At 32.2% G+C, this 26,010-nt stretch overlaps 2 protein-coding genes across 2 annotated transcripts in view; one reads left to right on the top strand and one right to left on the bottom strand.

Moving 5' to 3' along the window:
• Nucleotides 1–26,010, bottom strand: part of LOC127702085 (transmembrane protein 115-like) — a 158,124-nt gene that overhangs the window by 47,596 nt on the left and 84,518 nt on the right. The gene's annotated exons all lie outside the window — the stretch shown is intronic.
• On the top strand, nucleotides 4,159–24,725 carry LOC127700995 (cysteine protease ATG4C-like). Its single transcript, XM_052204792.1, has 9 exons — nucleotides 4,159–4,975; nucleotides 5,646–5,729; nucleotides 9,805–10,017; nucleotides 12,896–13,082; nucleotides 15,357–15,433; nucleotides 16,368–16,637; nucleotides 17,269–17,345; nucleotides 18,075–18,194; nucleotides 22,498–24,725. Exons 1-9 carry the CDS (start codon nucleotides 4,213–4,215, stop codon nucleotides 22,690–22,692), a joined length of 1,986 nt encoding a protein of 661 aa, XP_052060752.1. The 5' UTR covers nucleotides 4,159–4,212; the 3' UTR covers nucleotides 22,693–24,725.

Genomic DNA, 26,010 nt, shown 5'->3' with positions numbered 1-26,010 from the left:
ATGCTGGATATTTTTTTAACCAAGGATAACACATGAATGCCATACAGCTTATTTCCAATGGGGTCCTTTATAAGTATCGCCTTAATGTGGATATTCAAAGATGAAAATGAATAATAAGAGGGACATGGTGGTATTTAATAAAGAAAAGTGAATCCAATATTCAAAAATATACTTTCATCTACAGAAGACACGTTCCTCGCTGGTACATTTCACATGACATTTTTAAACTTTCGTAGCTGGAATTAAGATGGATTTAATTGAATCAGATGGGGAATTCCAATCCTGGATTGCATTATGATAAAGTGTAGTGGATTCGATACCTCTTATTTTAGGTCTAAAATACAATATATTTGTTATAAAACTACTAATAAACCGTCCGTTCAATGTTGAGTAATATGCATTTACTCAGTCCTTCACTATTTGTAACCATCAAACTTTCGTACATTTGATATACCAATTTTTTATTTCTACAACTTAACATAAATGTTTAAGTGGTCATAAGAAATAACTTGCTGTGCGTGGTACTTTAGACTGTAAGCTGATTGAAATGAACAAATAAGTGCAAGCTACCTTCAGTGTTGCATTTCAAATCAATCAGATTTTGAAAAAAATAAATTATCATCCTGGAATAAAAGGAGATATGAGCTACACAATACGGCATTTCAAAATCAACCAGCGCCTAAAACAGAAGATTAAAACAAGCTATGAATGAATTTAACAAAGACTTCAAAATATTTCACACCCTGAACAACATTTGAAATCCTGAATATTCTACAAACCCAACGTCGTTTGATGAAAACATAGAATCAAGCGTTATGTTACGTACCTTGAGAGTCATACAAATTTATTGTAAACAGATTTTAAACCCGCAATTTACATATACTTCGTCTGGAATTTAGCCGAACAATGTTAGATTGTCAATATGTTCTTTTCCCTGTAAGTTTTTTTAACCCATGCTTCTGTTCTGTGACATTGTGGCAACACCACCAGCACTAATCTATCATTGGGACGTTTCAAATATTCAACTTCACTACAATGAGGCTTTTTTTTATCGTACAATACAACGGACACAAGGAGATCAACAAAATCCATTTATTGGCCTACAATTCACAATTAGCTTTAAGAATCTAGCCATGGTGGCCTTTTCTCTGTTATCATTCCTAATTTAGAGAATTAGCTGTGAGAGAAAGACAAAGGAAAGAAAATTTAGAAAATAATATTTATAATTACAATTGTGCTATAACACCTTTAACCATCTTACATGATATAATATGTCATATTCAGTATAAAAGGAAAACATCAAAGTGTTAACATATATGTCGATTCCTTGCAAAGATATAGCCCTGAGTGGAGAATTGCAGTGAACATAAAAAGATATACATGTATATATATATTTTAAACAGAAGATAAATACATGCAGAAATTTTCATTTTTATTACAGCTGTAATGCAATCTAGATTGTGATTGTTATAAACACTTATGAGTTGATTTTCACTGTTCTAGAAAATGTGTACAAGTAGTGTATAGACTTTCAGATAAAGCTAAAGAAGAGTATATGTTGCCTTAAAATCTAAACTCCATATAGTGATAATGTGTATGTAAAACATGGCCTCAATTAAACAAATAAATAATTCCTAAATTAAAATTGGATCAAAAGAATGGATTTCCGATTTCAACCCAAATTGTGTAGCCCTATAGAAAAAAGTTAATTTGAGTTAACACAAAACTCAATTTTCAAAAAACATACTTGGGGTTCATGGAAAGTTTTCTTACTTAGCAGTAAGTTGTGAATTAGGTTCATTTCCTGTTAACATAAAGTCTTATAAACTTACTAGAATGTATAAATATTATGTGTGTCTTAAGATTGATGAATAGTCTGGCGGTCCACCTGGAATTCTTAGTGAATTTGAAATATATAAAACCCTCACAAAGTATAGACAGTTCATGGTCAAATAAATTATCTGAATTATCAAAACATATTGGAATATGAATTTTGTTAACAAGAATAAAAAAAAAAAGACTAGACGATTTTTACAAAACCAAAATAAAATATAGAACTGTCAGACATATATAGCAGGGTACTATATATATGTCCATGGAACTGTCTAACATAAGAGATGGCAACTCTGGGAAACGTTTAGTATTTTTTGTATTCAAATCTGTAAGGATTCAAACAGCAAAGAATATTCATTAAACTATGATGTTCCGACGGATCTTAGAAAAAAACTTATGAATGAGTGCACGCAATAGCCATAGAAACTGGTAAATATACTAACACCCTCTAGTGATAGATTTGGTAAATTTTGCACGGGACACGTTGAAAATGAGATACATTTCTTGCTCAAATGTCCGCAAAATACCAGAATTGTCCGCAATATACCAGAATTAGAACTTCAATTACTATGGAATGAAAGAAAAAGATACAAATTTTACGAATGTAATGTTTATCAAAATGACAAACCCTTATACCGAAAAGAACTAAAATCAGTTTGTATGTTTATATAAGAATCTGTCCCAAAGGGCCAGTGCACACCAGATAGAGGGGACAATGGATCATGCACCCACCCATGGGACAGGGGTCAGTCTTTCATCAGGCTTAAAGAATGCATGTTAAGCATAACTATAAGGCACACAACTATTTTCAACAATTTAAAAAAATACTGTTTAACGAATAATAAAAGAATATAAAGCCAAAACAATAATGAAACAAAATTTCCAAAATAGTCCTTTAATGTTCTTGTAATTCACAATTAGTCGTACGTCACTAATCTCATAGAACAGTCAACTATTAACGTCCAAAAAGTCCAGAAATTCGAATTGTTGAGTCGTTAAATTTGAGTTTGTTCCTGTGGTTACGTCCGAAACACGGCCACATCTTTCACAGCTATAGTGAACATCCTGAGTTGCCGCGACGGTTCTGATACTTAAGATCGTACTGCTTATTCACAGTTTTGAATCAAACTTCTTTCCTCCTACTATTATATCACTTAAAGGTATTTTGTTCTGGAGCTCAGATAACTGCTGTTACTTGATGGTCACCTTAAGTGACTATGATGTTACTGCCTCTGCATGGTGATTCCGTCTGGTGACTCTCTATTGACTGATTTCAACGGTCGCGGTTATTTTTTTTTTGATGGACGGCTTGCCAACTGGTAAATGGGCCCTGATAACTAACTTTTTGGAATAATCCATTACATTTTAATTAACATTACTGTTGAATAGAGTTTGATGAAGACTATCCTTGCGGATAATGCGCCGGAAAGCCTTATTATATAAATGTATATATGTATTTCAAAAATTTAATGTTAATGAGGAATTTAAAGACCTGTATATTCTATTCGTTTTTAATGTTGTGTGAGTTTTGTTCTTTTTCTTATTTTTTTCTTTCTTAACTTTATCTGTTTAACGTATTAAAACATTTATACGGTAAATGTATTACCAAACAATTATTCTGTTTTTATTCTATAAGAATAATGTTTTTAAAATAAACAAATTTATGACAAGTATGGATTTCTATAGTGAGACTCACTATACAAATCCTTGGTATTACTAATTTCAACTTTCATATAATTGCAGTTATCAAATTTATTACAAAACTTCATAAGTAGTGCCATTTCAATTAAGCTAATTAAAAGGTAAAACTGAATGTGTTAATGGTGTCTAAAGTCATTAATAATTAGTTATTCTGACAGAACCAAATTTACCTGGCATAATTTAATTTGTTTACAATTTTCTTAACAAATAATTTCAAAATAAAATATTAAATAAACTTAAAACACAAAAATAACTATATTAAAAAGCACAAAAATAAGCAGAAACGTATATATTATGTATGTCTCTGAATTAAGAGACCACAATACCGTTTCACCAAATATAAATTATTTAGATAAAAAAAAATTACCAATCGTACACACGATATATCTGATAAAACTATTAGTTGAAATTATTACTTATATACCATATGTAAACTAATAAGATTTCTTTGTACAGTCAGTTTATTTGTGTAATGTATTGGATCACGCCTTTGCTGTGTTCTTTTTCATGATTGCCTTGAAATATTGAATTAAATATAACTTTGGGGACAGGTTCGGGATATAATCTGTCTTTTAGAAATATCTACCCCTAGAAATAATGTCATGTGACCAATGTACACAAAGTTCAAGATGGCGGAAGACAAGTTTTGACGTTTCAGTTTCTTGTTCTACAATAATCATGGATTTAAATTCAACTTGGGGAATTCAGTCTAAAAACTTATCGAAAAACAGAAAATGCTCAGCTGACGTAACCTCATTAGACTCATGGAGTGAAGCAATTGACGACGAAGAAGTTAATTTAAAAGCGAAATCCGAACGCGAAACCGGTACAGGACAATATCTGAAAAAACAAGCTAAATCGAAAACTGAGTCACAAAAACATCTAAACGATTTAAAAAATCGGAAAAGTTTAAGTAAAACATCTGTCGTTTTGAATCCAAAAGCATTGCATAGCATCAATAATGAAGAACATGTAAGGTGGAGCTTAGATTCGAGTCCAGATAATTATTCCAATGAAACTGTACAAAATTCAACTCTACAGACATTAGACCAAATTCCATCCACCTCATCAAATAGAGTTAGTGGTTGGTCAACTTTCTCATGTGAATCTGATCAGTTCAATTCATTAGACTATTCGTCTCTTCCATTACCCCTGAACTTGTCTCTTCCGTTACCCCTGAACAGGGAATCTTCAAGTTTCCAAAGTGACATTATGAAGACACAAGGACAATCTTCAAAACTCAAAAGTAAATCTTATCAAGGGTTAAGCAAGAACTTATCTGCTGAAGTTAGTTCTTTTTTTGCTGGAGATGAAGATGAATCTGATCAACCTCGATCTCTACCTCCAGATCTGAATAGAAGTTACTTGTGGACAGATGATGTGGATCAGAAAGAAAAAGTTAAAAATAAGCTAATGTCAGTTTGGAACAACATGAAATATGGTAAAAAAATATTTAGAGGAAAAGGGCCGTTTTGAAACATAACATCTTTGGCAATTCAATGTATACTCCGTATACAATGTGTACTTTCTGAAAATACAATGTACTATGTTGTACATATTTAATTTATTAATATTTACAACTAGAGGAGATACCGGTACAATCGAGTTGATACAATCAATGTATATGTTCTCCCTCTGACCTATGTATAATTTATAAATAATAGATATTTACTACTAGAGGAGATACATGTACTGTACAATAGAATTTATACAATTAATGTTCTCATCAGACTTTTGATATCTATGTAGCACCATGCTGGTAGCATGCTATGGTCCTATAAGCTTGAGTCAATAATTTTAGTTCTTGCTAGTAAATTAGAAGTCTAATTTCAAAGATTGTGCATTTTTAAATAATTCTCCACAATGTTGTACTGTACATTGTACATCAATATGTTATTAAAAATTACGACCTACAGCTAGTATACAGTCTACCATGTGTAATTCATAAAAGCATGTACTAAAGACACTTATAGCACATAAAAAATTAATGATTGATGGTACATGTACTTTAAAGCTTAATAGAACTACAATTCTGATTTATGATGTCAGTGACTGCAATATACAATGTAGGGTATTTTATGTACATGTATATGAGCTCTTTTGAATTTTAGGTTGGACTTTAAAGACAAAAACAGCATTTAAATGTGACAGTCCAATTTTCTTATTGGGGACCTGTTACCATATAAGACCATCTGGTATGATTATTTACTAATAGCTTATATTACAAGACTACTTATATGTTTAAAACATTGTTATGTTTTACTTTATAAATATATTAAAATATTGTAGCATTTGTGCTAAAAGGAGTAGGGGCATTAAGGCCCGGTTTTGGCCCAAGAAAATAAACTGGTTGAGAACTTTTTAAAATTTGCACAAAATGATTGGAAATGCATAAAATCAAGAAATATAATTTGAGTTACATAAGATTCTCTATGTTATGACATCACAATTACGTCATGATATGCACCATTTTCATGAAAACAAAAATAACTGCAGAGTTTATGCAGTTTTTAGCTCACCTGGCCCAAAGAGCCAAGTGAGCTTTTCTCATCACTTGGCGACCGTCGTCGTCTGTCAACTTTTACAAAAATCTTCTCCTCTGAAACTAATGGGCCAAATTTAACCAGGCTTGGCTACAATCATCATTGGGTATCTAGTTTAAAAAATATGTCCGATGACCCCACCTGCCAACCAACTGACCAATATGGCAGACATGGCTAAAAATAGAACATAGGGGGTAAAATGCAGTTTTTGGCTTATATCTCTGAAACTAAAGCATTTAGAGCAAATCTGACATGGGATAAAACTGTTCACCAGGTTTAGATCTATCTGCCCTGAATTTTTCAGACGAATCAGACAACCCGTTGTTGGGTTGCTGCCCCTAAATTGGTAATTTTAAGGAAATTTTGCAGTTTTTGGTTATTATCTTGAATATTATTATAGATAGAGATAAACTGTAACAGCAATAATGTTCAGCAAAATAAGATCTACAAATAAGTCAACATGACCAAAATTATCAGTTGACCCCTTAAGGAGTTATTGCCATTTATAGTCAATTTTTCATAAATTTTTGTAATCTTTTACAAAAATCTTCTCCTTTGAAACTACTTTGCCAAATTTAATCACACTTGGCCACAATCATCATTGGGGTATCTAGTTAAAAAAATGTGTCCGATGACCCCACCTGCCAACCAACATGGCCTACATGGCTAAAAATAGAACATAGGGGTAACATGCAAGTTTTGTCTATTATTTTGAAAACCATTATAAAGAGAGAAAATCTGACAAGAACAAAAATGTTCAGAATGTTGAGCTCTACCAATTGTCCGTACATGTCAAAACTGTCAGATGACTTCTTATAGGAGTTATTGCCCCTAAATGACAAATTTTACCATTTTTTTTCACTTTTGCCTTCTATCTTGAAAACTATAATAGATACAGAGAAATTTTAAAATGATCAGCAAGACAAGTTCTACAAATAGGTCAACATGGTCGAAATGGTCAATCGACTCCTTATTAGAGTTATTGCCCTTTGATGATGATTTTGACCAATTTTTTGCGTTTTTGTCTTATATCTTAAAATTATAATAGACAGATAGAAACTTAGCTAGGCAAAAATGATCATCAAAACAAAATCTACAATGAAGACAATATGGAGGAAATAGTCAGACGACTCCTTATTGGAGTTATTGCCCTCAAAAGACGATTTTCACTTTTTTTTTGCATTTTGCCATATATGACATGTATGATAGAAAATTATAATAGATAAAGATACACTTTAAATCACAAATATGATCAGCAAGTCAAGATCTACTAAAAAGTCAAATTTTGCCGATATAGTTTAGTAGACTGTCACTCTTTATAGGCGTGATTGTCCTTAAATGAGGATTTTTTTATCCTCTTTTGTGTTATGAGCAAAAATTAAAGAAGATAGAGAGAAACTAAATAGGCTAAATTATAAGCTATACAAGATCAACAAAACAGATTTTTTTCATGAATTCTATTCCTGTCTACAATGTTGGAGAGTGTCCTTTGTTGAATATGCACATAGACTAAGGTGAGCGACACAGGCTCTTTAGAGCCTCTAGTTCATCTTTATTTCCATTGTGGATACTGCATGTGCAGCCAAGAAACAACAAAATAATTTCAGAGAAGCTTTATTATGACTATTGACATAATCTCACAAAAAAATAAGTTGTTTCTTGAGTGTGCACATACTTTTCCAATCTAATTTATACTTAAAAGATGATGTAAAACTATGAAATCAAGACATTTTACAAAATTTACAAATTTTGTCATAGTTTGTTGCCATGGTAACTTGTTGAATTTGAAATTTGTTCTTATTTTTTGAACACCTTAACTTGTACCTTGGTGTAGTTGGGACAAATTTAAGAATATACATGTATAGTAACTTTTCATTTTAAAGGGATAGTAGCTACGATTTTGACAAAATTATGACCAAGTTTTAAAGCTGCTAAAATCAAAGATATGTACTTTAAATTAACAATAAGATCGGTGGAATGTTTATATATAGTACAGAAGTGTTAATAATTGATAATTAATATCGTGTAGCGTGCATTTTCATCTCATTAATTATGCATCGGGTTTACTTCCCGAACTTTGCCGACACAGCGAGTGCGATGACCAAGATATAAATAGATATGAACGTGCTTTTGTTTTCTTACGTATTTGACAATATCTTTAGATTAAACGTACATATTTGAAACCATTTATCAAATTATGTAAACAACAAAATATACCAAATGCCTGCATATTATTCGAACCCAAGGTTCTCCAACAATGGCGATATTATACACTTGTTTTATATTTGTATGACAAAACAATGCCGATAACGTATACACGTGTTTGTGAATTGAATTTGGGCCTTCATGCAGGGTACACCGAAAGAATAATATTAAATTGTAAGAAGTTGATTTTTAATGTCTTCTAAGTTGTGAGATCACTGCTCTTAAATTTATAAAAATATTTTGGACAATAATGATTTGAACACGTCGCGATTTATTTTCATGTGATCTGGATTCGAAAAGTTCAGAAATGTTTTTTACATTTCGCAAACCGTCCTAATGTCGACTGCTTATATAATGACTTTATCTGCGTGACGGGTGTTTGTAAATGATTCTAATGACCGATCTCATCGCCGTTATTTATTTTCAATTTACAATAACTTGTCTGCACCTCTTTACTGTTTCTTTTTCTCGCAGAAACTGTAAACACACGTTCCATTTCCGCGATAACATTCCTCTGTTCGACATTTTCCCTTCGAGGGACAACTTGCGATTGCGCATTGGGAACTGCGGAGTTAAGGTCAACATAGGTCATATGAATAAGGGTTGGCTTAACTTCGAATTTTTGTCTATAGATAAGAATTAAATTTAGGTGTAAAACGTTAAAAAGCTTCTAAATGCTAATTGGAAAGTAAACAGTGATGGTTTTATTCATTCTAAATAAACCTTTTGTACAAAATCCGGCATATAGATTAGAAAAATAATTTTAATGAAAATCGTAGCTACTATCCGTTTAAACTTATATATTTGGTCCATATAAAGGCCTTATTGCCCCTATTCCTCAAAGGACAAAAGAACACAATTTTAAACATACATTTTGTACATGTATGCTAAATTGCCAATACATACATTTTTTGAAGTCACAATTTATTCAAATGGTTTTTATCTTATACACATTATATTATAATTTTGTACCCTGCACATGTACACACACTTTTATTTATTCATATCTTTTATCATGACTATTGCAAGTGTTTATGGTTCTTTAATAGATATATTTTATCCCTTGATTCTGCTTATATCATGGAAATTGTAAAATTTTTGTGTAACAATATGTGTAGGCTTTTTTTTTTTTTTTTTTTTTGCGCCTGTCCCAAGTCAGGAGCCTCTAGCCTTTGTTAGTCTTGTATTATTTTTATTTTTAGTTTCTTGTGTACAATTTGGAGTTTAGTATGGTGTTCATTATCACTGAACTAGTATATATATTTGTTTAGGGGCCAGCTGAAGGACGCCTCCGGGTGCGGGAATTTCTCGCTGCATTGAAGACCTGTTGGTGACCTTCTGCTGTTGTGTGTTCTATGGTCGGGTTGTTGTCTCTTTGACACATTCCCCATTTCCATTCTCAATTTTATTTACTATAAAAAGTTTTAAAAACAATTATAAAAAACCTGCATGTATAAGTAAAATAGACCATTGTTTTGTTTGTAATTGAATGGATTTATAATTATCCCTTAATTTTGAACAGACGAAGAAGTGAGGCCAGGTGAAAGAAAGAAAAGACCACCAAATGTTGAGATGTTTAAACAAGATTTTGCTAGTCAGATCTGGTTTACGTACCGCCAAGATTTTCCACAGATACCAGGAACAAAGATGACATCAGACTGTGGCTGGGGATGTATGTTACGAAGTGGACAGATGATGTTAGCTAGAGCTTTCCTTACTCATTTCTTAGGAAGAGGTAAAAAATGTTGTTTTATGTACATTGATTAATTTTGGAAAAGTTGACTGCTCTAATGTACTAAAAAATCTGTACAGAATCTGTTTAGGGCTTTTACCATGAAATGTATGTAATCCAAAATAGACTAAATCAAGTAAGATTTGGAAATTGCCAGCATTGATTTTTGAAGTCAGTTGAAGTTGTACTCTATCATACATAGTTACATATACAAGCCATCATTTCTTAGTAAGTTCTTATAAGTTCAAAATTTCCTTGGTTTCTTTTCACTCATTTATAATCATTCTACATGTTCTATACATGCAACAGTATCAGTCATTCAACACACACATGAACAAATATCTATGAACAAGTACAAATGTATGTTATAAATCCATACACAATAAATTTTTTGATGAATATGAAATTTGTTGATTTTATAAATCAGCTGCAAATATATTTTCAAATTGATCAAACACATTGCACATTCTGAAGTACAATGTAACTTCTGATTGACCTGACAAAACATAGAAAAATGATATTGTTTTTTGGATGTTTAAAAAATATCTGATGTAAAGGCTGGGTTTTCAACAAAAATCTGGTCATTAATAGGGGGTGGTACAACAGGTGGAAGAATGGCTTCAGCTGTTTCCATGTCATAACTTATAACTGTTCAACCAATGCTTGTCAAATTTATATATGTTGTTATTGCAGATAAAATGGAGGTCAAGTTCGATATTGACTGTTTTCACCTTTGCCATGCTAAAATCGAGAGTTATGATCCTCAATTGATTGGAAAATGGCACTTTATGTCATTTTCGTGCAATAAGTTGAGTTACTGATGACAAAAATTGTGGTCAAGTTTGATTATGACGTTTTGGTTTTCATTTTTACTCTTCAAGAGTTATGGTCTTTGATTGATTGGATTATGGCACTTAATAACAACTACGGGTGGTCACTGTCTGGCCTCCAACAATAAGCAAATCCCATACCATATAGTCATGATACATGTAGACAGCTATAAAAGGCCCAATATGACAAAATGTACAACAATTCAAACAAAAGGCCTGATAAAAGAAAAACAAATATGATGACTGCAACCAACACTGAAATACAGGATCCTGACATGGGACAGGCACATAAATTATTTGGCAGGGTTAAACATGTTTGTGGGCACTCAACACTCTCCCTAACCAGAGACAGTCATGGAACAGCACAAAATAAAAATCAGTTGGTCCATTTTTGTCTCGCCTTGACGGAGTCAAAAAGCGAGACATAGGTATGCTGTTTCCAGCGTCGGCGGCGGGGGCGGCGGCATCAACAATGTATTAGTTTGTGATTAGGTCTAGTTCATGGTGAACCACAAGTGGTAGTTCAATGATATTTGGTATGCTGTTGTATTAGCATTGGCATATCTCATTACCATGGAGATTATTTGGCCCCGACCCCTCAGTCAAGGTCTATTGACTTTGAAACTTTTCATAGTTTACATGTATTAGTTTGTGATTAGGTCAATTTATGGGGAACCACTAGTGGTTGGTCAATGATATTTGGTATGCAGTTGTATAAGCAATGGCATATCTCATTTCCATGGAGATTATTTGGCTCCGCCCCCTTAGTCATGGTCTATAGACTTTGAAAATTTTGCTAAGTTAACATGTATTAGTTTGTGATTAGGTCAGTTCAAGGGGAACCATTAGTGGTAGGCCAATGTTAATTGGTGTTCAGTTGTATAAGCATTAGCACATCTCATTTCCATGGAGAATATTTGGCCCCGCCCCCTCAGTCATGGTCTATTTACTTTGAAACTTTTGCTTAGTTTATATGTATTAGTATGTGATTAGATCAGTTTAAGATGAACCGCTAATGTTAAGTCAGTGATATTTGGTATGCAAACTTATTGGCATTTGCAAGTATTGTTGCCATGGAGATTATATAGCCCCACCCCTGATCATGGTTCATTGACTTTGAAACCTTTTACATAGTTTACAAGTTAATGTTTGTGTTTAGGTTTGTTTAAAGGGAACGACTTATAATAAGTCAATGGTATTTGGTATGCAGTTGTATTAGCATTGGCACATCTCATTCCATGGAGATTGTTTAGCCATGTACCTTCAGTCATGGTTCATCGACTTTGAATATTTGCATAACTTACATGTTAAAGTATTGCTATTTTAATTTCAACATTTGCATTATCAAAATTACAAAAAGGCGAGACATATCTCTGTGATAACAGTTTATTGTAAAATATATATCTCATCTAAGCACTCATGATGAATTTAATGTCAATATTGAGATTTTGACAAAAAAAATCTTAGATGTCAATATTATGATGCTTTCCAGATGATGTTGAAAATATATGTTCCATCACTGCATCAAGTGTGTTACGATATTTCTCCACTCGAGACAGCTACATTTTGATATTTAAAGCGTGAGGCTTGCCAAGCTTTTTGAAAAATTAAAGTTTAACTGTTGAGAGTGTAGAAATATTGTAATACACGAGTTATAGTGGTGGTATCTGTTTCTCTAATGATTTTTAGACGATGTCTAAACAAAGTTTACCTTTCCTCATGAAAGATTTGCAGAAAGTTGTGTTCTTTTTATGTGACGTCACCAGGCATGGTCGCCTTTTTTCATGACGTCACAATAGGAAATTCAGAAGAAACCAAGAAAATTTGAAGCCATAATTAAATTCGACCAATCATTTGCCAAGAACAAAGTTTTCTCTAGAGATGAGAAATATTTTTCTCACACAATATTTCTTACACCGATTGAGAAATGTGAAAAAAGCATGAAAATTAGAGAATACATTTTCTCCTCACCATGACATTTCAAATTTTTTTCCTTTTATTTATACTTTCCTTCTTTATGGTAAATAATTATTTGATATTTATGGTTTTAGATTGGAGTGTATTTCGGCAGCAATCAAGAGAGCATGATACATACAGAAGACAAATCATTCGTTGGTTTGGTGATTTTCCCAGTGAAAACTCACCATTTTCAATTCATCGGCTAGTAGAAGCTGGGAAGTCACATGGTAAACAGCCAGGTGATTGGTATGGTCCTTCTTCTGTGGCTTTTATACTCAGGTAATCTAACATTATGTGTGTATAGTATTCTGCTCTGGTTTTGTCTTGTGACTGCATTGAATAAAACAAAGCCAAACATAGATGTTGCTTTTTCAATAATTGCAATTGTCAACACTAATCTCAATTATTTGTAGTAGTTGAGGTCTCATCCCTTCAGCATATTGCAGTGCTGTGTTCTCCCCAGAATTTTCAAATAGCACCATGGAAATTAACATAGCACTGGATTTCCAAAAAATATAGCACCATGGCCCCTTTACATTCTAAAATCATAAAATCATCCAAGATAGCACCATGGTAGAAAGTATAGCACCAGGGTATCACAGTGCTTTAAGGCCCTGGGGAGAACACTGCAGTGATTTTACATTGTTTAAATGTTAAGTTTTTGATTATGTACATTTATATTTAATTAATTGGCCATTGATGTATGGTATGCTGTCATTTCATTTACAAGCAGAATGTTAGGCTGTGCCTTCTGATATTGCTCAGTGGCTTATTCATTTTGATTTTATAAGTGATAAGTTTTGAGATAACGTCAGGGGTCTCTTCCTAATCTATATAAAGGTATACACAGATGTGTCGCTTGGTGGGTCACTTTTTTGGAATGTCAATTATAGCAATGTGATGCAATTTCTTGGAGGTAATATAATAATGTTTAGAAATTTATATGTCAAGGGTCATAAATGTTGTTAGGATGTCTTTAAAAACTGTGTGCTGATCTTTTCATCTACTAATATGAATGATCCCGATCCCATGTATTTAACATCTAAATAAGATATCACATATTGTATGTCTGATAGCCAGGAAATGTATAAATTGGTTATCATTTATGACATTCCTATGAAATATATATGTGGGTAAGTATTTTCGCAAAAGTCTATATATGAAGGGGTGGGGGTGTTCTAAACCCCAGACAGCCCCCTCTAAGTTTATTTGATAATACATGTAGTACATTGAATGTTAAGTTTGCTGCTGCATTCATGTTTCATTGGATTTCAATTAAAGTTATGATTTGAGGCTTTGACTGTTTATTCATGCTTCTGTGATTTTGAAAATTTTGCTTTTCTTCAAATGTGTGTTTTCTGATTAGGTATGTTTCTTACATTAGACCATTGAGATTTCGTATACTGCTGTATTAATATGTAGCTTGTCATGTAGGAGCTGCATATATGCATCTTTTGTTAATATATTAATTTGGAACTTGAAATTATCTCCCTTATATGACAGTGCAAAGTAAAATACCTAGACAAAACAAAATTATATGTTTAGAGTTTCCCAACTGACCCTCTTATTTTTATGAATATTTCTTTCAACAATGAGCAAAAGCCATAGTTAGCTATAATAGATATAAGAAGATGTGGTATGAGTGCCAATGAGACAACTTTCCATCCAAGTCACAATTTGTAAAAGTAAACCATTATAGGTCAAAGTACGGCCTTCAACACGGAGCCTTGGCTCACACCGAACAGCAAGCTATAAAGGACCCCAAAAATGACTAGTATAAAACCATTCAAACAGGAAAACCAACAGTCTAATCTATATAAAAAACGAGAAACGAGAAACACTTATGAACCACATCAACAAACGACAACCACTGAACATCAGGTTCCTGACTTAGGACAGGTGCAAACAAATGCAGCGGGTTTGAACATTTTATCTGGCGCCAATAGGTCCAGGTTTACAAAATTCAAAAGTGAAAACCAACCACCAGATTCAAACAACAACAAACAAAAAAAAATTATGACAGAGGACAAGCAATGCCAACCACTGGATTACAGGCTCTTGGCATGGGACAAGTACTTGTGAGTGGTTGAGCACTCAACCTTGAATGACCTTTTCTTCAATACTTGAATTATGGGGTTGTTGAACATCACTTTAATCCCAGTTGGCACAAAAATTAAATTTAGTTGTTTACACTCTTGTCCTTTTGACTCTGGTGGATAGTTTTCTCATTGACAATCAAACCTCATCTCCTTATTTTTATATTGATCAATTTTAATTCAGCAGTCTTGGTAACATTCAATACAATTCATTTGTGGCATGTTTTAAAGTTTTTGAGAGAGAGAGAGAGAGAGAGAGAGAGAGAGAGAGAGAGAGAGAGAGAGAGAGAGAGAGAGAGAGAGAGAGAGAGAAGTTTTTGAGAGAGAGAGAGAGAGAGAGAGAGAGAGAGAGAGAGAGAGAGAGAGAGAGAGGAAAAGAGGAAAAACACACAAATATTATTCCATACTTTTAATTTTGATTTTGAAAATATTATTTCTAAAACTTATTTCTTTACAGAGAATCTATGCAGAAAGCAATAGAGACTCAGCCTCTTCTTGAAAACGTTGTAGTCTATGTGGCACAGGATTGTACAGGTATGATAAAACTGTAAAATAAGAATAAAAAGAATACCATCTGGCCCATGAAAGCTAGAAAGGTGACAACTATACATATTTTTACTTAAAAATAAAGATATAAATTTTATTTTATTTCAACCCTTGCCTTTATCATGTTTATTATTTTTTTGGACTGAATTGGCCAGTGCAGTTTAACATTCTGCTTTGGTGGAATTTTGGCATCTTAAAATTAGCTGATCTCATAGTGGTAGATTAATTTATTTAAAACAAAATGAAAAATTACATTTTGTGACTTTTGTTATGAAAAGAGAAGCTGTTAAAACATGAAATACTGTGTATTGATAATATACAGCTATGAAATAATATTTTTCCAAAAATTAAAAATTATAGTATTCAAACAAATTCTATGTAACCAATTTTTGTGTGGAGGTTGTAGGGAACATTTTGTTCAATAAAGGAGAATTTGACCTTTTTTGAAGGGAACATTCTATTGGAATATGGAGTGCATTTAATGTGATTAATTAGGTTTGTGATTTTTGGAGCACTTCCAGATGATTTTAAGCAAATTGTATAAATAACATGTTCAAAGATCTTTTCAATGAAGTAACCAGGGCTTTAAAATGACAAAATGCATTAATTATCTTTTAAAGCTGCATAAAGAAATATAAAAAGAATATTAAAGGTGTGAAATTATCATTAATGAGACAACTATTTATCAAAGACCAAGGGATGTTCTAGTAAATCCTTGTACATGTAGTACAAAATGTATATGATGTAAATTTTAAAGTATTTTATCAAAACACTTGATTTACAAGATTGTGTCAGCGAAAATGTTGTTCTTAATTTCTGCATGAGCTTGATAAAATATTTTTATGAAATTTGTTAATAATATACAGGGGTAACTAAGGATGAATAAGTTGTGCCATGACTACATTATTTTTTTCTGTTGTAGTATACAAAAATGACATCCATGAGATGTGTTGTGCTAGAGGAAGATCTACAACCAAATTTGGCAGTTCTGATGACTCGGCAGATACAGTTGTGGACACACAGACAGAGGAGTGGAAGAGAGCAGCAATTATTCTAGTCCCAGTCCGACTTGGAGGAGAGGAATTAAACCCTGTTTACATACCTTGCATTAAGAGTCTGCTAGCACAGGATGGTTGTATTGGTATCATAGGAGGAAAGCCTAAAACGTCCCTATATTTTGTAGGATGGCAAGGTAACTATTCTAATGTGAAACAGATATTGAAAATGAATATTTATTGTATTTTGTGAAGCATAAAAATAATGCTCTTTGCAAAATTGATTTAAGGGACATTTATCAATTATAACAATAAACTTTACCTTGAAATAGGGGCGGATCCAGAACCTTGATGTCTGGGGGTCCAAATAATGGAATGGCAGACAACAGTCTAATGGTGCTTAAAAAAAGATGTTTTTTATTCTTATAAAACCCAAAATCCATAATTGCATATGCTCTTCATGACAAAGTTACAACAATGCATAGTAATATTAAAACAAAGCAAATGAATGGCTTGATTTACATTTTTAACTTGAAGTTTTCTGGGTTTTTTTCTGTATCATATTATTAGGTTGTAATGTATTGATTGTGCACTCCTTATAAGTATGAAACACTTCCATGTTTCATGCAATATGTGCTTCAGTCAATGATTGTACACCCAAATAAAACTACAAAAAGAAACATTCAATCCATAAACATTATTGTTCAATAACTGTTAGGTTCCTCAGGTTTAGGTAAACCACACATGCTTTACAGAAATCCTTAAGAGAAAACTAAACCATTGAAAAGAAGTGAATGTTTTTATGATTTTATCTTTTTCTGTTTTCAGATGACAAAGTTATATATTTAGATCCTCACTACTGTCAAGATGCAATAGACACTAGAGAAAGAAATTTTCCAATTCAGGTATGTTGTGTTGTAGATCTGTCAGAAATTTACAGATACATATCACTTCCTTCTTCAGACACTGAAAAATATTTAGAAAAAATCGTAACCAGTTTTGAATCACCAACCATAGTCACCTCATGCAAATAACTAGGTAGTGATCTTTTGTTTGACTAATATATTTACCAGTAGATGACAAATTAATATAAATATCTTAATGTTTTAATTATTTTTAGGAATTGGGTATACATTGCAGATGTTTGAGTCTGAATTGTCAAAAGTCTTGGCTGAAAGTTATTAAACAATGAAGTTACTTGTCATGGAGTAGAATTTTTTATAATATTATTTTTGAGCTTGGTCACTACCTTCTCCTGTCAGAGTGTGAACACAGGTAAAATGTGATAAGCAATCATTAACCACTATCTCATGGGTGATTGAAATAGTAGTTAGGAGGGCCCTTCGGATTATCATACAATTCCAGGGTGGCAGTTTTATTACCAGAAAAGCATTTCTGTACAAATTTTGCATGACCTATATATCCAAGATACCATTTCTGTAATTGGCCTTTCAGATAAGGGGTTGACTGGCAAAAATGACCCTTTTCAACTTTGAGGTTACCTGTGAACACGAGAGTTGTTATTGTTGATTTTTACAATTAACTTTAAACCATTTTATTTCTACATTTTAACCTTTGTGAAATATAAAGTTTTACATAAATTTTCTCTTAATTCCATTATTTTATTTTTTCAGACTTTTCACTGTTTATCACCTAGGAAAATCTCTTTAACAAAAATGGATCCTAGCTGTACCATTGGGTTTTACTGTAAGACAAGAGCTGAATTTAACAGTTTTGTAAAGCAAACAGAAGAGGTTTGTACATTCACATCTAGTATTATATAAATCATATAGGAAGAGAGTAAGTAGCTGAAGTGGCGAACTTTGCTACAGCTAACAGTAACAAGACACATTTACTTGCAACTTATTTTTTTCTACTATTTTTATACGACCGCAAAAAAATTTTGTGGTTGTATATTGGTATGACGTTGGCGTCGTCATCCAACATCGTCGTCGTCCGAAAAACACATTGGTTTTCGAACTCTTACTTTAGTTTAAGTGAATGGATCTCTATGAAATTTTACCATTAGGTTCAATACCACAAAAGGAAGGTGGGGATTGATTTTGGGGGTTATGGTACCAACAGTTAAGGAATTAGGGGCCAAAAAGGGGCCAAAAATAAGCATTTTGGTAACTTCCAGACATAACTTGTGTGTTAGTTTATGGATCTCTCTGACATTGTACCACAAGGTTCCATAACACAAAGGGAATGCAGGGATTGATTTTGGGGTAATTGCCTCCAAATTTTATGAATTAGGGGCCAAAAAGGGGCAAAAAACAAGCATTTTTATATGACCGCAAAAAAATTTAGTTGTATATTGGTATGACGTTGGCGTCGTCGTCGTCGTCGTCGTCGTCCGGCGTCGTCCGAAGACACATTGGTTTTCGCACTCTAACTTTAGTTTAAGTGAATGGATCTCTATGAAATTTTACCACAAGGTTCAATACCACAAAAGGAAGGTTGGGATTGGTTTTGGGGGTTATGGTACCAACAGTAAAGGAATTAGGGGCCAAAAAGGGGCCAAAAATAAGCATTTTTGTAACTTCCAGACATAACTTGTGTGTTAGTGTATGGATCTCTCTGACATTGTACCACAAGGTTCCATATCACAAAAGGAATGCTGGGATTGATTTTGGGGGTAATTGCCTCAAAATCTTAGGAATTAGGGGCCAAAAAAGGGGCAAAAAACAAGCATTTTTCTAGTTTCATGACAATAACTTGTGTGTAAGTGTATGGATCTTTCTGAAATTTTACTACAAGGTTCCATATCACAAAGGGAAAGCTGGAATTGAGTTTGGGGGTAATTGCCGAAACGTTTAGGAATTGGGGGCCAAAAAGGGGCAAAAAATAAGCATTTTTCTAGTTTCCAGACAATAACTTGTGTTCAAGTGTATGGATCTCTCTGAAATTGTACTGCAAGGTACCATACCACAAAGGGAAGGCTGGGATTGATGATGGGGGTTATTGCCTCAAAATTTTAGGAATTAGGGGCCAAAAAGGGGCAAAAAACAAGCATTTTTCTAGTTTCAGGACAATAACTTGTGTGTAAGTGTATGGATCTTTCTGAAATTGTACTACAAGGTTCCATATCACAAAGGGAAAGCTGGGTTTGAGTTTGGGGGTAATTGCCCTAAACGTTTAGGAATTTGGGGCCAAAAAGGGGCCAAAAAACACATTTTTCTAGTTTCCAGACAATAACTTGTGTTCAAGTGTATGGATCTCTCTGAAATTGTACTGCAAGGTACCATACCACAAAGGGAAGGCTGGGATTGAGTTTGGGGGTGATGAATCATAAGGGGGTTCAAAAAATTTGGGGGGGGGATTTTTTTTTTTTCTTTTAAAATTTTCCATTTTAAGTTGGTTATTTCTGATTTATATTTAAAAGCAAATAATAATGATATGGTAGGAGATACACACCAAACAGGATGTGTAAATTATTATATAATAAGTAATGTGCAATAGCAAGAAATTTTCAAGTGCACAGTATTGCACAATAGCAAGAAATCTTCAATTGCACAGTATTGCGCAATAGCAAGAAATCTTCAATTGCACAGTATTGCGCAATAGCAAGAAATATCCAATAGCACAATATTGCGCAATAGCAAGAAATTGTCAATTGTACAGTATTGCGCAATAGCAAGAAATATTTAATTGCACAGTATTGTGCAAGAGAAGATACTTCGTATAAATTGCTTATTTCTTGACCAATTTCAATGGGGTTTTATTCTTGAATTCTTGAGGTTTTTTAATATGCTGAATCATACCGTGTATTCAGTTTTTGGATTTTGGGCCCCGTTTTTAAATTGGTCCACATTGAGGTCCAAAGGGTCCAAAATTAAACTTTGTTTGATTTCATCAAAAATTGAATTATTGGGGTTCTTTGATATGCCGAATCTAACCGTGTATTTAGATTCTGAATTTTTGGTTCCGTTTTCAAATTGGTCTACATTAAGGTCCAAAGGGTCCAAAATTAAACTTAGTTTGATTTTAACAAAAATTGAATTCTTAGGGTTCTTTGATATGCTGAATCTAAACATGTATTTAGATTTTTGATTATGAGCCCAGTTTTCAAGTTGGTCCAAATCGGGGTCCAAAATTAAACTTTGTTTGATTTCAACAAAAATTGAATATATGGGGTTCTTTGATATGCTGAATCTAACCATGTATTTAGATTTTTGATTTTTGGGCCCCGTTATCAACTTTGTCCACATTGAGGTCAAAAGGGTCCAAAATTAAGGTAAAGCTTTGTTTGATTTCAGCAAAAATTGAATTCTTGGGGTTCTTTGATATGCTGAATCTAAATGTATTTAGATTTTGGATATTGGACCATAATAGGTGAATGTCCAATTTAAAATTTTTAAGTTCTTAGACCACATTCATTCTGTGTCAGAAACCTATTTTCCATTTTAAATTGGTTATTTCTGATTTATATATAAAAGCAAATAATAATGATATGGTTTGAATAGGTAAATTAAAAATTTTTAAGTTCTTAGACCACATTCATTCTGTGTCAGAAACCTATGCTGTGTCAAATATTTAATTACAATCCAAATTCAGTGCTGTATCAAGCTTGAATGTTGTGTCCATACTTGCCCAACTGTTCAGGGTTCGACCTCTGCGGACGTATCAAGCTGCGCCCCAGCGGAGCATTTTATTGTGAAATATTTTTAAATACTGAAGTGTAGTTTATGACTACTTGTTGAAAAGACAGCAATTGTTACTATAAACAGATTTTTTTTTAGGAGTGTTGTTGATGGTTTAATGAGTTATACATGCTCTCAGTAAGATTTTTGATTAATTTCATCCACTGAGTTGTTTCAAAGCTTTGCAATTGAAAAATAAGGAGACGTGGTATGATTGCCAAAAAGACAGCCAAACATAAGACCAAATAACAATGGTGGGAACAACTGCAGGTCACTTGTCATGCAAATGGCACCCTGCAAATAAGAAGGTTTCATATTTTCATCTCAGGTCCATCTCATCATAAATTTAAAATAATAGTTTGAAAAATATCATTTTTTGTCTCGCCTTGATGGAGTAAAAAAGCGAGACATAGGTATGCTGTTTCCAGCGTCGTCGTCGTCAGCGGCGTCAACAATGTATTAGTTTGTGATTAGGTCAATTTAAGGTGAACCACTAGTGGTTGGTCAATGATATTTGGTATGCAGTTGTATTAGCACAGGCATATCTCATTTCTATGGAGATTATTTGGCCCTGCCCCCTCAGTCATGGTCTATTGACTTTGAAACTTTTGCTTAGTTTACATGTATCAGTTTGTGATTAGGTCAGTTTATGGGGAACCACTAGTGGAAAGTCAATAATATTTGGTATGCAGTTGTATAAGCATTGGCATATCTCATTTCCATGGAGATTATTAGGCTCCTCCCCCACAGTCATGGTCTATTGACTTTGAAACTTTTGCTTAGTTTTTCGTGTATTAGTTTGTGATTAGGTCAGTTCAATGGGAACCATTAGTGGTAGGCCAATGTTAATTGGTATGCAATTGTATAAGCATTAGCACATCTCATTTCCATGGAGATTATTTGGTCCCGCCCCCTCAGTCATGGTCTATTGATTTTGAAACTTTTGCTTAGTTTACATGTATTAGTTTGTGATTAGATCAGTTTAAGATGAGCCTCTAATGTTAAGTCAATGATATTTGGTATGAAAATTTATTGGCATTTGCAAGTCTCGTTTCCATGGAGATTATATAGCCCCACCCCCTCATCATGGTTCATTGACTTTGAAACTTTTACATAGTTTACAAGTCAATGTTTGTGTTTAGGTTTGTTGAAAGGGAACGACTTATGATAAGTCTATGGTATTTGGTATGCAGTTGTATTAGCATTGGCACAACCATGGAGATTGTTTTGCCATGTACCTTCAGTCATGGTTCATTGACTTTGAATATTTGCATAACTTACATGTTAAAGTATTGCTATTTTAATTTCAACATTCGCATTATCAAAAGTACAAAAAGGCAAGACATATCTGTGTTAATAGTTTATGATAATAATGACACATATTAAATAACTGCATATTTTTGTATATTTTTAGATGATTTCACCACCTAAACAAAAACTTTCCTATCCAATGTTCGTATTCAATGAAGGAAACGCAACAGATGCTAATATAGAGAGTGATAGCTTTGAGAAAGAAGACCGTCTGCTTAGAGTGAAACATTATAAAATGGATCAGTATGGACGTATTAGATCTGGAACAGAAGAAACAGAAGAATTTGTTGTATTATAACAAAGATTTTAATAGGGTTGACATTTGTTTTTTAACAGCTATGTTATTGAAATGCTAAATATTAGGAAACTTATTTTGAATTTGTTTTAAGCTTTATTGTTTATAAATAAAACACATTATTAGTCAAGTAGATATAATTAATATCTAATTTTTAAAAAAGTTGAAAAGAAATTGAAAGTTATTTAAAAAAATTATTATGGAAGTTTCAGCTGAAAAACTTGTTATTTACATTCAGATTTGGGACTAAAAAATTTTCAAATTATGAATATGATTCTGCATTTGCATAATATTATTTTGAATATGGCTGGGAAGTACTTGAATGTTTGAACACTCTTATCTAAGTTCTAAATTATAATAAATGAAAACCAGTTATCAATCTTGATAAAATATTGATTAATAAGCAATATAAAATAAATTAACCTTTATAATCTGGACTGTTGAGAAAAGGCAGATTTAAAAAAAAATTGTTGCATTGAAATGTCACGGGTCAGCGCTAGTGTTTAAATCCCTCCAATCTGTTTTCAGATTATGTTCAGTTGGTCAGTAACAAATAAATATGTTTTAAATAGATTATTTTATTTGCATTTCATGATTTTAAAATTATTTATATACAAAAGATGACATATATTCTATTAAAACAATTTTAAGCTGTTTTAAAAAAACACTTTCATGGATTTTTAAATTTGTTTCCTTAACTCTGAATGAAAAATTAAAAATGCATAAGAAATTAATTTATATATTAAGAGTAAAAAATTGGCTTGTTACTTTTATATTAGCAGTTCCACCATCCACAAAAAAATCAGAAGCAAAAATTTTATGTTTTGGATTGGAAAGCTATATGGATATTGTTCTCCTGTGTTTATAGTTTGAACCCTGGTGAATGTGTGATGAAATAGACTTATTAATAATGTTGTTAGCATTTTAGCTACATATTAGTATCTGTCCTAATTCATGTACAGATTTTAGATAAAATATAAATTTGGAAAACAATGCTACATTTATTATTGTAAATCTTTGACAGTTAAAAAAAAATATATTACATTGTGATTTACATTAAACCATTGTAAGAAATGGAAATGAAAAAACATTCTAAAAATTTTACTTTTTATACTTATCATTTCCCATTTACTAGTAGGATTGTCAGTGGTCAAATGTTTTCATTATTTTTGTTTCTTTTTCTTAGAAATGTCTGCAGATTCTATGGATTTAGGTTAATTTTTAATCATAATTGTTTTTAATGGTAATTTAAATACAAATTTACCCTATTTTTACAATTTTAATTCAATTGATTTGTACAGAAATTTTCCAGGTGAAATTTTATACATTTAGTAGTTTAAATCAAAAAGAAAAAATAATGATTTTTTCATTAAAAACAAATGCACTATGATCAATTTTGAAACTTTTATCTCTTATTTGAAGAAAAATAGACCAGACAAGATTATTTCCCTTTTATATTTCATGAGATTACAAAGGGAAGATATATAAATCATGATGAATACTGATGAAAAGTATAATGTAGCATAAACCTGTAAATTTACAATATTAGTCATGAGGTGCAATATTGCCATAATATATTTATATATATATAATCTGTTAAGAATTTTGTTATGTACATAATGTTTGAGATTTGTAGATATGTTATTTATTTTTTTCTAATTTTTTTCAGTGTTGACTGTATGTTTTGTTTTTCCTCTACTTGAAAACATATAGTATCTGTCATTATTAATTGTTAAATTGGTGATAATTCCAAGTAAAAAAAAATCTTTTAGATATTAACAAGAAAATCTTTTAACATTAAATCATTGCTCTTAACTTGAAGAATTAAATTCTTCCCTTTGATATTTTTTCCCAGTAAATCAATTTTTTTTATCAGCTTTGTGTATGCATTGAACAGACTTTGGGGACTCTGGTGGATAGTTGTCTAATTGGCAATCATACCACTTCTCATTAATTCATCAGCTTTGTGTATGCACTGAACATACTTGTTGCATTTTATAAGGAATGAAGTTAATATTGCACCTTTCACAATCTAAACTTGCATTTCTTCATTCATTAGCATTACAGGTATCAGTGGTAATAATTGAAAGATGATACTTATATTTATATTCATTCTCACAAAGGGTGTTACTGGAATACTGTGAATTCATATTCTTGGGTTTTAATTTTTGTGGTTTGGGGAAAAATTGCATTTTTGATTTTGTGGTTTTGATCAAGTCTGCATTCAAATCTACAGACATTTGTACTTTGTTGAACATTTAAATTTGTGGTTTACCAATACCCACGAAACTCACAAAAATTGATATCCCGTGAATAATAATGAATCCAAAGCAGCTAGTTAGACAGTCTTTGGTCAATTTTGCCTCAGAGAATTAAAGCCTTAGTATTAGTATTATTACATAGTTAATGAACTTACAATAAACAGTCAGAATATATCATTTTATTCATACCTCTAAAAAGGTACTAGACAATGGGTGCATTGTACCTTTGAGGATTGAATGTCCTCGAACTAGGGTACTGACCCAGTGGTCCTAATTAAAAAAAACTCAGATAAACTTGAGTGAAAGTTAGGGAAGCCAAATACATAAAAGGTGTGAGTTTGAAACCAAAAAGTCCTAAACAGAACAGACATTGTCTTAAATCATTTTTTTGCCAGAGGGAGTTGCAACATTACTGTTAATACAAATTGAAGAAATTCATTTCATTGTCAATTACTGTCTTGTATATGTCTCTCTATAATCCTTCCCTTAATGTGCAAGTATATAAAGTCTGTTTAGAGAATGTTGTTTTTTAGTAGATTCCTGGCATAAAAATGAAATTAAATGTAACTACCCACAGTCTGAATTATACAATCTGTAGGTTTCTGCCAGAGTGAGTGTCTCTTGAACATATTCAAACACATTGTATATGCCTTCGATTCAAGAAGAAAATTGATTTGTACTTAAATTAATTAAAAAACATATCCTGCATCCACGCTTTCCTTACAAGGATCTGACAACACTTAGTTCTAATTTCTGTTTATGTTTATTATAATACCAGCCAATGACATTTCTGCCTACAAATTTTTTAAGGTGTGTATCACTACGACAAAACCAGATGATTCCTCTTTAAAACAGAAAGTAAAACTTTTGTTAGTGTTGTCATATCTTTGTAAGCAAAACATTGACACAGGATCTGTGTACCTATGTCTATCCTGTCTATTTTAATTAATAATAAATTCACACAGTATCTTTAATCTCGATGTCCATATTCTCAAGAGCCTATAGAATACTTAATTGTCTCAGCCCTTAAAGATTGAAGAATTTGTAATTTTATGCCATT

Source organism: Mytilus californianus, unplaced genomic scaffold (assembly GCF_021869535.1).
Source record: "Mytilus californianus isolate M0D057914Y unplaced genomic scaffold, xbMytCali1.0.p SCAF_1, whole genome shotgun sequence".
NCBI lineage: Eukaryota > Metazoa > Mollusca > Bivalvia > Mytilida > Mytilidae > Mytilus > Mytilus californianus.
This window is presented reverse-complemented; position numbering and strand designations above follow the sequence as displayed.

Bases quoted from the DNA above. Each gene is read 5' to 3' on its own strand.
- LOC127700995 (XM_052204792.1), top strand. From the start codon at position 4,213: ATGGATTTAAATTCAACTTGGGGAATTCAGTCTAAAAACTTATCGAAA. The intron at 16,638-17,268 runs GTAACTATTCTA...TTCTGTTTTCAG, and splicing joins ATATTTTGTAGGATGGCAAG to ATGACAAAGTTATATATTTA. The intron at 18,195-22,497 runs GTTTGTACATTC...GTATATTTTTAG, and splicing joins TTGTAAAGCAAACAGAAGAG to ATGATTTCACCACCTAAACA.